We start from the raw sequence: 15731 nt of genomic DNA on the forward strand, positions 1-15731 counted from the left end.
AATGATATATTAAATCTTCAGATTAATGACTGGCTACAGTGTAACAAACAATAAAAAATTTAATGTATGGTATTCTGTCTATACAGAGCTCTAGTCTGATTTACCTACTTTTTCTGTACAAACTTACATCTCTGATTAACAGTATTTATTGAAGGTGACTTTGTACTGTACTAACTTCTACTGATATGATCTGTTGTAATAAATAAAGCCACTCATTTAAAAAGCTCAGTTCCAAACACCACAGTTTATTACACATAAAGTAATGACTCAATATGAAAATGTGGGCATTTATGAAATCTGAGACAGTATTTCATTTATGGTCAAAAGTAGCTTTAAGGGAAGTGTCTGGAAAATTTTTAGCAAAACGGTTTAAAACAGAGCTGCGTTTTGCGACACAGCGCCGTGTGACCGGAGATCATTTACAAGGGGAGACATAACAAATACAATGAAATTTCCAAACTGTTTCTAGTGAAGAGCAATTTAACGTGTTCCAATTGCTAAAGGGGCATATTTAAAATGAAAATAAGTAAAAAGCAATGTATTTTTAAGACTAAAGAAATTACAAAGGATGTTAATTTTTTAAGTTATCATGTTAAGAAAACATGATGGAATCAGACAGATAATTGAAAAATTACTAATTATCAAGATGTCTTTATCCCCAAATGGTCTAAGAGGACATTCATAGATAAGCATTTTGTTCTAGACAAATATTTTTACAAAATGTGCTCTCAAAGTCCCTACTGGAGTCCCGTCAACTGGAGTCCCGTCCCTCTCGAGTCAGACTGTCAGGGCGGAGCTCCGGGGTCGCAGAAGTGCGTGCGGATCACGGAGGATTCCTGTCCAGCCGGTCACTTGATCACTTGATCTCCATCGTGGGGCTGCTCTGTAGGCTCCCCTGTGCAGGGCAGGCCACCAAGGAGTCTGGTCTGGTCAGCTTTAGCCTTCTGCCAGTTTTACCGCAAAATACACTCTCAAATTCCTAAAGTCAAGAAGCGGTCGTTAACGCACTGGTTCGCAGACGTGAAAACTGCGATGTTCACAAGCACGAAAGGCTGGGATAAGAGCTGGGTCAACTACTTCGAAACACATAGTCTTAAGGGGTCATGCACAAACTCATGCCACAGCTTGTAAGGGCGTCTCTGTGATCAACACAGGGATTCCAATATTTTTCTCAAATAGCAGTAACACCATACATGTATTTTAGTTTTTCCAAGAAATTCTCAAAATGGCTGGCCACATTGTAAAAGGAGCCATACATTTTTTTGTTGTTGTTGTGGTAAAATATACATAAACATGAATTTACCTTTTAAACCACCTTTACCTGTGCAAGTCAGTGGCACCCACACCCGCCTGGCAGCGACTCCCTCCCCTCCGGCTCCTGCACTTGGCTCTGGCCCCAGCAGGGCGCTGGGCTGCCCATTACTACAGTTTTTTGGGGTTTTGAGACAGAGTCTCCCCCTGCTGCCCATAGCTCCTATATTTTTCAAAAGGTCTCAATTACAAGGCCTGGGTCAGTCTCACAGGAGGAGGAGGATGCCGCGTGCCGGCTGGGGGTCTCATCAAGCCTCTAGGTCACCCTTTATGGGAAACCCAGGACAGGAGACGTCAACCACCACCATGGACATGCAAAATGCAGAATGCAGAAAAGTCTACAGGACAAATGATTCCCTTTTTAATAAATAAATGGCAAGGAAAAAAGGAACTACTATAGATTAGTAAGATATTAAAAGATATTTAAGAGCTATCAACCAAATGCAGTGTTTGAATCCCGATTCTAACCAACTGACTATAAAAGAAGACATTTGTGAGCCGATGCGGAGTTTCAGAACAGGGATGGATATGAAGGATCCATTGATTTAGGAGAGAGGATGATACTGTGCTATAACATATGTGCTTATGTTTTTAAACAGCCCTTTTCTTTTTGGAGATATAGACATGAATGAGATGTCTGGAATTGCTTTAAAATAATCCAGTGTGGCTGGGAGGGTGGGGAGTGTGGGTGAGAGAAAATTATGCCTGAAACCGAGTTATGGGGACACGGAGTTCATCATTCTCTCCGTTTTTTGCACGTTTGGAAATTTCCACAAGTTGTTTTTTAAAAAAAAAAAAAAATAGCATTCTACACAATTAAATCTAGATGTATATATTTTTTATTGTGGTAAAATATATTTAACAAAAGTTGTGCATCTGCAAGCACAGCAGGTACGTTCACGGTGCTGCGCAACCACCACCACTTCTTCCAGAACATTTTCACCCTGTCCCCATCCCACACGAGGTCCTCGCCTGCCCTCCCCCGGCCTCTGGCCCCCACCATCCCCTTTGCCCCCAGGGATCGGACCTGTCTTTGCGACTGGACGGTTTTCCTTGGCGTCACGTCCTCAGAGGTCGCCCACGTCGCGGCAGGTGTCAGGTGGTCTCTCCCTTCTGCGGCCGAGCGATTCCACCGTGCTCACACCGTCCGTCCCCGTCCGCTCTCCCGTGGGCGGACCCGAGGGCTGCTCCCGCCTTTGCCACTGTGAACAACCCGCTGTGAATACTCACAAGCAAGTGTCAGTCTGGGTCCCTGTTTTCAATCCTCTTGGGTTTATCCCGGAAGTGGAGTCGGCGGCTCGTACGGCCATTCTGTGTCTAACTCTCCGAGGAAGCACCACGCGGCCTCCCACGGGGCTGCGGCCTTGGACGTTCCCGCCGGCCCCACGCAGGATGCGATGTCTCCACATCCTTGCCCCTGAACTTTCTTCACTTTTTTTTTTTAATAATGGTCATCCTGAGGGGTGTGAAATGGGATCGCATCGTGGTTTTAATTTTGATCTCCCTGATGACTAAAGACAGCGCATCTCTTCACGTGCTTAGTGGCCATTTGGGTCTCTTCTCTGGAGAAATGTCTATCCAAGTCCTTTGCCCATTTTTGAATTGTGTTGTCTTTTTATTGCTGAGTTTCAGTAAGTTTACATTTAATGCAAGTCCAGGAGAAGCATAAGCACTCTGCTGCCGCTGACTTAACTTCCGAATCCTCCGGAGTGGCTGCCACATCACACCTACCCACATTTTAAATGACAATCTGACCAAAGCAATCTGCCATTTCCAACTATTAGCTACAATCAGAAGCTATATCTGCATATAAATATACTCTAATTTTCTTCCCAAACTTTAAAAGGTTTTAGGATGCAATTTAAGATGAACCACATTTTGATAAATTTCCTATATCCTGACAACGCATAAATATAAAACATTTGCCTATATTTGTCAAGGGAGATTTACCTTTTAGAATAACTAAAGAGTCAGAAAGAACAAAATAATCATTTCTCAGACAAACAGTATTTTGAGAGATTTTCTAAACTGTTTTCACACATGATGGGGCCAGCGCCAGGCGTCCATCTTTACTGGGCGCAGGGGGAAGCAGGGTGGGGGTGTGGTCCGACCTAGACCCCTGCGGAACCCCTGGAACCAGTCTCCTGGGAGTCGGGGGCAGCTGTGAGAGGCACCGGCAGATCTCTTTAGTCTTCCTCAACTGTGCCAAGGCCAAAGGTAAGCTATTACTACGTCTCTCAATTAGCACCTATTTTCAACAAAACACATATGAAATAGTTGAGTCTTAACGGAATTTCTACAACTTATCAAAACATCTTGAGATGACATCTGACCAAAATAGATATTTACATTAGGCTTATAAATATGAGAATAAGACCAATGCCAAAACCTATACTTCTTAGTGGGCACAGTGGCTCACGCCCACAATCCCAGCACTTTGGGAGGCTGAAGCTGGAGGATCTCCTGAGGCCAGGAGTTCAAAGTTGCAGGGAACTATGATGGCACCACCACGCTCCAGCCTGGGTAACAGAGTGAGACTCTGTCAAAACACAAACAAAAAACTATGTATTTCTTAGTAGGAAAAAGAGAAATGGTTTTAATTATATGTCAGGAAAATATACCAGGAAGCTGTTAAGAGGAAGAAAGCTGGTGCAGTCTGTTACCAGGTAAGAAAGAATTAGAGACATGAGGTTAAAAGAGACACAGAGGGATTCTGCAAATTGATAAAACCAACCACTCACGAAGTCAGGGCGAAACTCTGACTTGCACAGAGCAAATGCTGGGAGAGCCCTAAGGGCTGGGGCAAACCCACACCCCGAGGGCGCCCACGCCAGCCTCACAAACAGCAGGCCTGGCGGGCATGAGGACAGGAGAGGCTTGAATGACCATCCACAATCTCAACTGAGCAAACGTCTACAACTCTTCAGGTGGAGAATGAACATTCTTTCTAATCATCATGGAACTTTTTTTAATTGACCACATAAAAGGTCACAGTGAAAAATCTCAAACTTTTAAAAACTGCTTTTCCATATAAAGCATCTTCTTATATTGATCACAATACGATAAGTGAATATAAGAAACAGAAAAAAACGCTGCTTTTAAAAAGACAGAAACTCCTACTCCTACACATACAGAAAATTAAAAATTTACTTCCAGAGAATTTATATGTTGAAGAGGCAAACAGACCAAAATTATAAGATATTTAGACGTGAGAGACAATGACAGCATTACCTCCTAACCTGCGGAAACTCCCGAAAGAGCACTGACAGCCGGGCGCGGCGGCTCACGCCTACAATCCCAGCACTCTGGGAGGCCGAGGCGGGAGGATCAGTTGAGGTCAGGAGTTCGAGACCAGCCTGAGCAAGAGCGAGACCCCGTCTCTACCAAAAATAGAAAAATTAGCCAGGCATGGTGGCGTGCGCCTGCAGTACCAGCTATTCCGGAGGCTGGGGCAGGAGGATCACGTGAGCCCAGGAGTTGGAGGCTGCAGTGAGCTGTGATGACACCATGGTATTATAGTCCAGATGACAGAGCAAGACTATCTCAAAAAAAAAAAAAAAATGAGCACTGAGACAAATTTACTTTGAACGCATTGATTAGAAACTAAGACAAGACTGAAAGTAAATGAAATAAACTTTCAAGATATCAGAAAAAGTAAAACTTGAGAGAAAGCAATAACAGAAATAATAAATGATAAAGATAGGTTTTTAAATGATAAAGATAAAAACAAATTATGATTTCAAAAAACACTACCACTAAGCCCCCTACAAAAACCCAACAGAGACACCAACACGCCGCACGCTGGTTCTCCAGGAAGACCGGAGCACTGAGGGAAGAGGAAATACGGCAGTTTATGAAGGAGCTTGGGACTCTTTTTTTAAAAAGACACTTTATTTTCAACATGTCACAACACAGCTTTGGTCCATTCTGCCGCGCACGCGCCACAGATGCCTGCTCAGCAGCTGCGGAGCATCCTTCAGCAGCACGTTCAAAAAGTGAATAAAAATCCAAATTAAAGAAAAGGATTCAGATAGTTCCTCATCTCCTTGTCTTCCACCTGGCTGCATCTGTGCCAACCCTACTCTTACAAAGACATTTCAAAACTAGCAATAATGAAGTCAACTGGCCCCCAGATCCCTTAATTCAAGTTGCGCTCCAAGTTCACAGCTATGAATGGCATTGGCACATCAGTGCCGGCAGAAGCACAGCTGCAGTGACCCATCTTCCCAAGCAGGGGACAATGTCCCCTTCTCACTCTGGGAGGGAGGTCGTGGTTCTGGACTGGCTGTGAGAGTTGCCACGTTGGCTCCGACATCACCAGAGGCATCCGCAGCGCGGCATCAACACCCACGTTTTCCAAGAGCATCCACCAGCCCACATGCTCCTTGGGCAGGTCACGGCACTCGACAGCCCCACCAAGGCCACCGCGTTGGACGCCATGTGCTGCATGAATAATACTCCTCCAGTCTGGGTCTCTTGACGTGGGCGTGATCAGAAAGTGTGCAATTAAATGATCCGTACGCTCCACCAGTCACACGAGACATAAAGGTCTGTTCATGAGAATGACATCTCGGAAGGTGCCCGGCAGATCATGAGCTCCAGTCGACTCAGCTGACCAGAGGGCGCGGCCGGCAGCACTCAGGACCCTCCGGGGCCTCTGCAGGTGAAAACTGGCCACAGGTCTCTGCAGGAAGGGGCTCCCCCTTGGCTCCCCACCAAGCTATGCAACCCACCTTCCCTACCCTGGGAGCCAAAGGCTGGGGTTCCTGCCTGGGGGCGGGGGCTGGACTCTGGGAGGCAACTGCCCAACACAGATCAATGGACGCTGGACACCGACCTGGGCGACTCGCCAGCTCCCTCAGACACTCACCCCAGGACCGTGGACTGAGCCTGGGGCACCCCATGGAGAGGTCGGGGAGAAGGGAGGGCAGCCCAGCGAGGGAGCAGACACCAGGGAGGCAGAGGGAGCCGGCACGGAAGCAAGCGCCGTTGTCCCTGCTGCCGAGAGGTCAGTGGGAGGGGGGACGGGGACACAGGGCCCAGGGGGTTCTCACACGAGAATAATGGAGAAATCACATCACGTCTGCAGGAAAAGTGGGGGAAGGGACAGGGCCTGACTTCAGACAGAGCATGGAGGACTCGACCTCGGTGGCAAGAGGGACAGCAAAGCAGGGCCCGATGCAGGTGGCGGGAGGAGGAGAGAACTCGGTCATCCGCCGGTGACTGAGGCAGGGAGGGAAGGAGGGAGGCAGAGTGTGGCCCAGTAGCCTCGGGAGCCTGGCTGGGCTTTGTGGCCACGAACCGAGCATGGCATCTCTGGACAATGGAGCGTCACCAGCCACCCTGGACTGGATCCCAACTGGGAAGCAAAGCTGTAAGGGACATCACAGGGACAACAGGCACAGTCTGAATGGACAGCAAGAGTACTGCACCAATGCTGAGTTTCCTGATTTTGGTCATTGTGTCCTGGTAACGTGAGACAACACACTTACTGCTAAAGTGCCAACACTGACGTGCCCAGACAGAAAGAGGCCCGGGGCCTGCGACCCCTCAGGCGGTGCAGAGATGAATGACAGGGTGGGTGGCTGCTGACCACCGAGGCGCCGAGCAAACCTGGCTCTCTCTACTGCTCTTGCAATTTGTTGGTAAGTTTGAAATCACACCAAAATTTAAAATTACTATAAATAGAGTCACCTAAACCCAGAAGGTGGAGAATTCGACAGGCAACTTGCCTAATCTGGTTCAAAGCCCGATGCCACAGGAAATAACTGTGGACAGGCAAAACCAACGCAGTGCATGACCCCTGGCTGGACACTAGGATGGAAAGAAAAGCTATCAAAGTCCTCGTAGAACATTCCGAGGAAATCTGAACATGCACTGGGCGTCAGAGGGTGTGCGAGCACCGTCAGCAGCTTGGAGAGTGGGCGAGGGTGCGGGGTTTTGCAGAAGGCCTGTCTCTGGAGAGGGGCAGACTATTTGGAGATGAAAGTTCATGTCGGTAACCAGTGCGTGTGAACACGGTACATGTCAGCTGCCGAGCTCGGGCGACGGTGTGCAGGTGCCCCTGCTAACTATGTTCACTGGAAAACAAACAGCAGATCACCCACTCACTGACGACAACCGCCCTCACCCCACACCTGTCTGTCCACTGCCTCCTCCACACCTCCACCTGGAGCCTCCCGGAAGGCTGAACCCACCCCACCCGCTTCCCCACCTCCCCTCTCAGCGAACGGCCCGTCCCCCCAAGCCTGAATCACCCAGATACCTTTTCCAGCACACCCCACGTCTGGCGCTGCCACAAACACGGAAGCCCACGCCTGTCCTTCCCAGCCATGCTCTCGGGTTCCCTCTCGTCCAGGCCCACCCTGTCTCCCAGTCCAGCGTTCCCTGAGGCGGACCCCCAGGCCCACCACGCCCAGGCCTCGTGCCTGGGGCCTGGACCCTGAATGCTGGGCTGGCAGGCAGGGCCGCTCCTCACACACGGGGGTGGGGGGTGGCACCCTGCCCTGGGGCCTGTGGCGCTGCAGCTCCCCAGCGCAGGGTCCCAGCTCCTTGTCACCATTTGGGCCTCAGCTCAGTGGCCTCGGGAGACCACCAGACCCAAAGCAGCCCCTCCACAGGCTGCTGGCTCATGGCACAGCGATTCCCACCCTGCAGCCCTGCCAGGGACCAACTGCCTCCACGCCAGCAGTGTCTCTGCCTCGTGCAGGGCACCCTGGCTTTGGCAGGAGACTGCGCACACCAGGAAAGCTCTGCCAAGTGCAGCGTGTCCTAGAATCATCTAGAGAACGCTCTGAACTCCCCCATACTGCATCTTTAAGAACCAAAGCATACATGCAAGTAAGAGGAGGAAAGTTACTCAGGAAATAATCAAGTCCACACGTGTTCAGGCTATTTACATCCTAACTGCCCAGACTGCTCACTGACTTGACTTCAGCCTGTTCCTTGTGGGTCTAATAATTGGACACAGAAACAATCCACAAATTCAATGTAGTTAAACTTCCAGAAATATCCAGGAAACAAACATAAATAACACCCATAAAATTTTAATCCACTTAATCTTTGAGTATATGTAGTTAACAAAAATCTTTTTTAAAAAATTATAAATGCCTTCATATTTGAATGAATTATATCAATAATTTACCACTGATAGGTACACAAAGCCAAACATTAAATCATTTTTCAAAATATTAAAGCTTTATTGTATTAAAACCAACAGTCTATCTGTAATAAATAATGTTAAAGAGTAACTGCATTGTAAGTAACCATAAAAGATCCAACTAGAATTAACTTTGACATAGTTTTGCTTTAAAATGCAATTAAATGTATAATGAGACTAAGAAACTTAAGAAATTATGCAACTCACAAGAAGTAAATGGCACGTGGACATAGAAAAGTGACACAGAGAACTCCACCTGCAGCCCCTGGAGAGAGAGGCGCCTCTGCTCAAGGCAGCCTGGCTGCGGGGACCTCTCCAGCCACACACCCCCCCCCCCCCGGCCCTGTGTAGACACAGGGGCCCTTTTTAGAAAGGTTCCGTGTTTGCTGGACCCGTCTTAGCTCATTCTCCAGTCAGACTCCTGCTGGAGTCCCCAGCAGTGATTACCCCACAGCCTGGACCAGGGACAAAGTCAGGACCCTGTGGGCTCATTCTGAAGTCCCCACGACAGCACAGAACCAGTCCCAGATTGACACTCTTCCTCTGAATCACCAAGGGCCGGGCTGGACTGTCACTCAAACAGGCATCTGGTTCTGGCAGAACCGGGCTGGCGGCCGGTCACTGTCCATGACCACACAGACAGCACCAAGGCAGCCGCCGGCCGTCCTGAGGACCCAGAAACCACAGGCACCGAAGCCTCCGCCCCTCCCCAATCACCCAGCCGTGGAAATAAATGTATCTCATTTGCCTTCTGAGTGTATCTGAAGTCCAGACTATTTATTTGACATTCATCTGCATTTTTGTTTTTTTCTATTCTTGTTTTTATCCATTTCACAAAGTTTTCTGAAGGCAAAATCACATCCTACATGCCCTTCAGGACCCAATAAAAGACACTGTTAGAGCAGGTGCTCTGCTACTTAACGATGGACATTTCAGTCCCTTATAAACTGCAATGTAATAAATCAATCTAGGCTGTGATTACTTCTCTAGGAAGTGACAAGTTATAGCATTATGAGCACAGCTTCGTTCATGTTGGACTTAGTATTTGACATTAGATTCCGGTAAACAAAGCACAGTCTGACTTATCCTTGGGGAAAAAAGGATAAACAGGATATTGGTAAGTAAAATTTATAAAACTCTGAAAAGCTACCTGGCCTAATTAAACACTAACCTTTTTAAGAGAATCTCCGTGTCTTTCCTGAATATACTTTAGGAATGCTGTGGTCCACTGAAGAGTTGTTGCCTTATCAGTCTCGGCGTTGCAGAACGGGACTAAAAGATTCAACTCATCACAACAAATGCGGATTCTGCGCCTACAGCCAAAACCCAAAGCATCACATAGAGAAGCTGAAGCCAGGTAAGCAGGTGAAGGGGAGCGTTTCACTCAGGAAGCCTCGCCCCTGAGCGCTGCAGAGGTGCCTGCAGTCGGGAGTGAGGGGATAAACCCTGCCAGGGCGCTCCTTGTCTGCGGAGGCGATGGCTGCCCCAGCTTGCCGGGCAGCCACACGCCCTTGTGGCGCCAAGCGCCACACACTCCCTGCTCCTGGGCCAGGTTCAGGTCTCCAGACCAGGGATGGCCCCAAACCCTCCGAAATTGGAAGCAAGATTTTGTGTCTGTGCTTTTTCTGGGCAGATCATTCCTTCACTCAACAGACTGCTATTACCTGCCCTCCGCGTGCCAAATACCGTTGGAGCAACTCATGCACAGCTTTGAGATGCTCCGCAGGGCCCTGATTCAGAAAGGATCGGAGACCACCATACCATTAATATCCTGAAACCAGGCCTTTTTAGGTAATTTAAATCACAACTTGAGTCTTATTAGTAGGTTACTTTTTTAGCTTTCACACAGTACATTCAGTAATATGCCAAGGCCCTAAATAAGGTGACATTGAGCAATTTATTCGATACGGCCCTCATTCCTCTTCACACCTGTACACTCAGAATTTTAATTAGCAACTCTGCAAGGTAAGAACAGCTGGTGGTACTAGATGTTCTGACCTCTATGCACCAAGCCAAACACTCTTCACATATCAACTTATTTAATCTAACCACAAGTCTACGCAGTAGAGTTAGAAGTCAGACTTTCAAACTGCCAACATGTGGTGTGAGACTTTTCACGTAGTAGGTGTTCAATAAATGTTTACTACATACAAGTCAGAGTATGTAAAATGCCCTTCATGATTCACAGTGAGTTCAGGGACATCCTTCAGTTAGAGAGTGCGTGGACACGTGTCGTAAGAATGGTATCTAGCTAGCTTTAATATACCCCTTTAAAAAGAAAGAAATGGCCTTAGCTTAACCTTCAACTCTGGAGCTTCCAAGTCAAGTATTTGTCTCATTCCTTGCTATTTATTTCCTGAGCCTACAACAGAAACTGATACACAATATCTGATAAATGACTAAGTTAATTAATTATGTATTAGGGAAACACTGTGTGAAAACCCAACAGAAAAAATTTTACTGCCATTTGATTCCACATAGAACAAATAAAATCTACAGCCAAAACAACTTAAATACTTAAACCTCCTCCTTCCCAACATTCTTAAAAGAACCAAGCAAAACTTGCAAAACTCAGCGTTCTGGTGTGCAGAAGAACCACCGTCACGGCCTGACTGCTTTCGAGGCGGGCCCTTGATCAGCGCGTGCCTAGAGCAGCTACGTCAAGCTCTAGGAAGCTCGCACCTGGGCTCCCGGCTCCTCCCCATGCCCTTTGCAGACGTTGCTTTGGAGCCTTTCTCTGTGACAGTCACAGACTTGAGTGTGACTATGTGCCAAGTCCTGTGCATCCTCCTGGTCAATCACTAAACCCTGGGGTGGTCTTGGGGACCCCGATCTCCTAGCAGAAAAGTTAATGGTCCTCCTGCCTCCTTCTCCGCCCTTTGAACACAGAAACAGCTGACTACTGTTTGGCCTGTAACAAGCCTGCCCGTCTGAAATAACCACACATGAGGCGACCTGACGAGCACACGGATTACCTTCTATCTCTCTCCATTCGGTTATGCCTCTCCCTACGCTGGGACCTTCCTCCCTGGGGCCCGCTCTGGGCCTGCTCCCCCAGGTTCGACTGCGAGGACTCCGAGGACTGCCAAGCTCCCTGTGTGGCTGTGGAGCCTTCGCCCACATTCTGAATCTCACCAAGGGCTCTTCGTTCTACATTTGTGTCCAACTGACGTATTCTGCTCCGATTCCTCTTATTTATTGCTTGTTTACATAGCGCTTCTTCTTTGCAAAAGAAAAAAAGCAGTATTTTAATTTTTTATTCTTCCTAACTTATCCCAATTAATGCTGAATATATTTTTTGGTATTTTCAATCCAAGATATAAACATCATTGGGTAAGCAGCACAGAATCAAACCACAAAAAGCTGTATTACTGCAGTTATTCAGTTCGAGCAGTTAGCACTAAGCTTCCAAGCCTATTTCATACTACAAACTGAAAGTGAATCTATAATTACACTAAAATATTTCCTCTAAGTGTTATGCAACCAATATAACCTTGTCAAAAGTTCAACTTTTTAGTCTACAGGTGTTGTCATCTATGAATAGAGAAACCAAGAAGTTGTTCACTTCTTCGGAAACTCAGATCGGGGAAAAAAAGCTGGAAGTATTTTCTCCAAAAAAGATTTTCTTTAGATAAAATTATTCTAATATGACAACTAATATTTTAACTGCAGTGCCCAGAAGAGAGAACAAAACTAAAGTGGCTTAAGATTAAACATGCCCTCACTTTAGAAGTGCTGCGTCTCACACAAGCAACAGACAGCACCACAGCTTTCACGACACGGTTGGCAACAGGTTATGCTATGCTACATCTGCGTATGTAGATATACATCACATTCCCATCAAAGAACTATGGACAGCTAATCAGTAGGTGTGGTGATGTCACCCCCCACATGCCACACAAAGCCAAATTCCCCATAATAAGAGAAACTGCCTAATGCAAATTTTGGAATGGTGATAATGTTTTAAGGGGGACACAGAGAAATTCAATAGTTCTAGTGATATTTTATTCCTTAACCTGAGTAGTCAGCACAGGGACTATTTTAACACTCGTCTCTCCACCTTACAGATGTTAACATACACGTGCTGGGGAGGAAAGGAATCTGACTGACGTGGGAGGAAGCCGTAGCGCTCCAGCCACCCCGTCCTCCCCAGCTCTTGAAAAGCTGAGTGCAGGCTGCGCTGTTCTACTGGGCAACTTGAAAAACAGCTGTTTTCCAGAGAGGAGGGACTAAGGGTTAACTTCCAAAGTCAGCCCAGTCTGCCTTCCCCTGTCACCTTGTGGCCTCTCCCAGCCGTCTCCTTTGTCCGTCTGTAGATTGTCCTGTTACAGTCACCTCTCCTAAAGCTGTGGCAGATTTCAGACTCCTGCCTCACGCGTGGAGTATAAGAGAAAACTATGAAGTGCTTCCAGTAACTTCTGAAAATTTATGTAAGTCTATCATTTTACTGTTAAGAAAAATTCCTCAGACTCCACGCCAAGGTTAATTACGATGTTTGAGATCCAGAAGAACATTCAGAGTGAGACGACTTGGGGGAAGAGCGGTGGAGAAGGGCCCGAGACACATGCACCTCAAAGGTGTTTCCTAAGCACATAAACCACCTCTTCCCTGCCCCCCAAGGCCATTGGCTGCTGGCTGCCGGCTGCCCACCGCCTCCTGCATTATCACTTACCTCCCACTTTAATCCAAACCTGCTCCGGCAAAGCTTTGTTCCTACCACCTGAAGTCTGTTTAGTGGATTCAATTTCTTGCTGATAACAGAAAGAAAATGCTCTAGGCAATCCAATATCCTGGTGCTTGGCAGCTTCAAGTATAGAACATGAGTTACTAGAACTCTGGAAAAAACGAAGCAACACGAATTTTATCAGTATGTGACCTAACCTCTTTACTGCACAAATAAGATGCACTTAACAGAAGTAACATCAAAGCTATTCAATATGCAATTTGAAGAACCTTAGTTGCACTGAGGATTTTAAAATATTTCCAAACCACACAAATACTCTCACATTTTAAAAGATTATTAAGCTCATTAAAAGGAAACAAAAAGTCCTCAGGACCTAACAAAAATAAGTTAAAATGTATCCATTTAATTTAAAAGAGCAGTTTCACAAATCATGTTGCCTACCTGCGTTTGTGAAAGATTAGAGGTTGCACTGGTAGAGCAAGCATTTGTAGTAAACAGCGGGTATGTAAATTGCAAAGCAGTAGTTGCAGCAGCAGTTTTGTTTTTCACTAACGTTGTACATTTGTTTTGTTGCTGATGAAGAGGAACGTTCATCAACTCAGATGGATGTCGAATAAGGGTTACCAAACTGCAAAGACAAAAGAAAACCCAGACAGACACACATGAGGAATGTTGCCCGAAACATCGCTAGCACCGACTCTCCCACTCGAATGGTTCTGTTAGATTTTCTGGGCAGAAGCTCAACTCTTAGGATAAACACCTGTACAACTATCAACGAGTGTTGTGGAAAAGACTGTCCACTCTTCCTCCTTACGGAGGACAGACCGTGTGTCACCTCCCTGCTCTCATCACACCCTGACGCCAATCTCTCTTCTTCACCATCCTCCAAGTCTGACTCAGGTGGGCAAGGCAGGGTCAACTACAGGCCAGGGAGAGCAGAAAACCTCGGGGGTCAGGCTCTTCCACAGCCCCCCCAGGAGAGTCCTTGGTGGGCTGGCTGCAGGCTGAAGCCTGGAAAGACGTCGCCCCTCCTTGCACAGGCCTGCAAGCGTCTGTGCAAGGTGAAGTCAGCCCCCATCGGGGTGGGGGCTCTGGTGGGGGCTAGGAGAGGCTTCCCATGACATTCAGGAGGGTAATTTGTGGACAACAGTCCCAACTTTTCATCTCCCTTCTGTGCGCGGACTCACAGGGCTCTCACCAAAAAAGGCACCGCCTGGGGACACGTACTTAGTACTTGGAAGTGTGGACACACGCCCCTTCCAGCCAGACTCTAGACTCGGAGAGGCCGGTGAGGGTCAGGAGTCTGGTTCCTTCTACACTGGAATTCCCTTCACCTGCACCCAGACCCGACAGGTGGCCGGACCATTCCCCCACGCCTGTCTCCGCCCCCAGAGCCCCCCCCCCCCGTCTCCGTCCCGCCCCCAGCCCCCACCCTGGCCCGGACCTGCAGTTCCCCGTCCCCGCCCCGCGCCCCCCTAGCCCGCCGTCCCGGATCCCCGAGCCCCCCAGCTCCCCATCTCCGTCCCGGCCCCGGTCGCCCCCGGCCCACACGCACTTGTTCAGCGCCACGCCCGGCTCGGGGGGCTCGGGGCCGCGCGCGGCCGGCGGCTCGGCCGCCACACTGTTGAAGCGGTCCTCCAGGCGGACGCGCACGGCCGACTTGGCCCGGGCCTCAGCGGCGCCCTCGGGCCCCGCCGCGCCCGCGCCGTCCTTGGCAGCGCCGTCCGCCCGCGCCCGCGCCCCGTCCGCGCCGCCCGGCGTCTTCTCGGCCGCGCCCGGCGCCGGCGCGCCCGCCTCGCCCAGCAGCATCATGCGCAGCTCCTGGAAGTCGATGTGGCCCAGGCAGGGCGCGTCGGCCGCCAGCGCGGGCGGGCACAGCACGGGGTACACGGGCGGCGCGGCGGGGCCGGCCAGCAGCGCGGAGCCCAGGCGCGCCTCGAGCTCGCCGTCGGCCGCGTCCATGTGCGAGTAGAGGATGTGCTGCAGCTGCGTGTACTCCACCTCCGTCAGCTCCACCAGGCTCAGGTCGGCCGCGCCCGCCGCGCCCCCGCCGCCCTCGGCGCCCGCCGCCGCGCCCGCCTCAGGCGGCGGCTCCCGCGGCCCGGGGCCCGACATGCGGCCGGCGGGGACGCGGGGACGCGGGGACGCGGCAGGAGGTGGCCTCCGGCCCGAGAAGGACGCCTGCTCCGCGGGCGCGCCGTTGGGGGAGGGAAACCGCTGATCGTCGCACAGCGCGCCTGCGCCGCCCCGCCCCCAACGGTAACCCCCACCACGCAGGCCACGCCCCGTTACCCGCCCGGCCCGGCCCAACCGCCCGCTGCCCGGCCACGCCCCCGCCCACGCCAGCGGCCTCGTGTGCTGAGGGCCCGCCCCCGCCTCCAGACCCCGCCCCCGACAGGCCACGCCCCGTTTCCGCCCTTGCCCCTGCAGTGCCAAGCCACGCCCCCACCTGCCGTGCCCCGCCCCCCGGCCACGCCCCGTTTCCCAAACTTTGCCTCTCTACGCCCCTTCTGCGGCCCTCACCTCAGCCATGCTCCCCACAGCCTGCCCGTAGCCAGTTTCCCGACCAAGCCTCGC

General features: G+C 49.7%; 1 protein-coding gene across 2 annotated transcripts; it reads right to left on the reverse strand.

The window, feature by feature from the left end:
- Window positions 1–266: 266 nt before the first annotated feature.
- Window positions 267–15269, reverse strand: TCFL5 (transcription factor like 5). Of its 2 annotated transcripts, none has more exons than XM_069495665.1 (6): window positions 14710–15269; window positions 13596–13782; window positions 13143–13305; window positions 11446–11689; window positions 9642–9783; window positions 267–979 (listed from the first exon to the last, which is right to left on the reverse strand). In XM_069495665.1, exons 1-6 carry the CDS (start codon window positions 15267–15269, stop codon window positions 857–859), a joined length of 1419 nt encoding a protein of 472 aa, XP_069351766.1. In that variant the 3' UTR covers window positions 267–856. The 2 variants fall into 2 exon arrangements, with proteins under 2 accessions (XP_069351766.1, XP_069351765.1); XM_069495664.1 differs by having other exon boundaries at window positions 11446–11692.
- Between the last annotated feature and the right edge of the window lie 462 nt (window positions 15270–15731).

This window comes from Eulemur rufifrons, chromosome 20 (assembly GCF_041146395.1).
Source record: "Eulemur rufifrons isolate Redbay chromosome 20, OSU_ERuf_1, whole genome shotgun sequence".
In the NCBI taxonomy this organism is placed as follows: domain Eukaryota; kingdom Metazoa; phylum Chordata; class Mammalia; order Primates; family Lemuridae; genus Eulemur; species Eulemur rufifrons.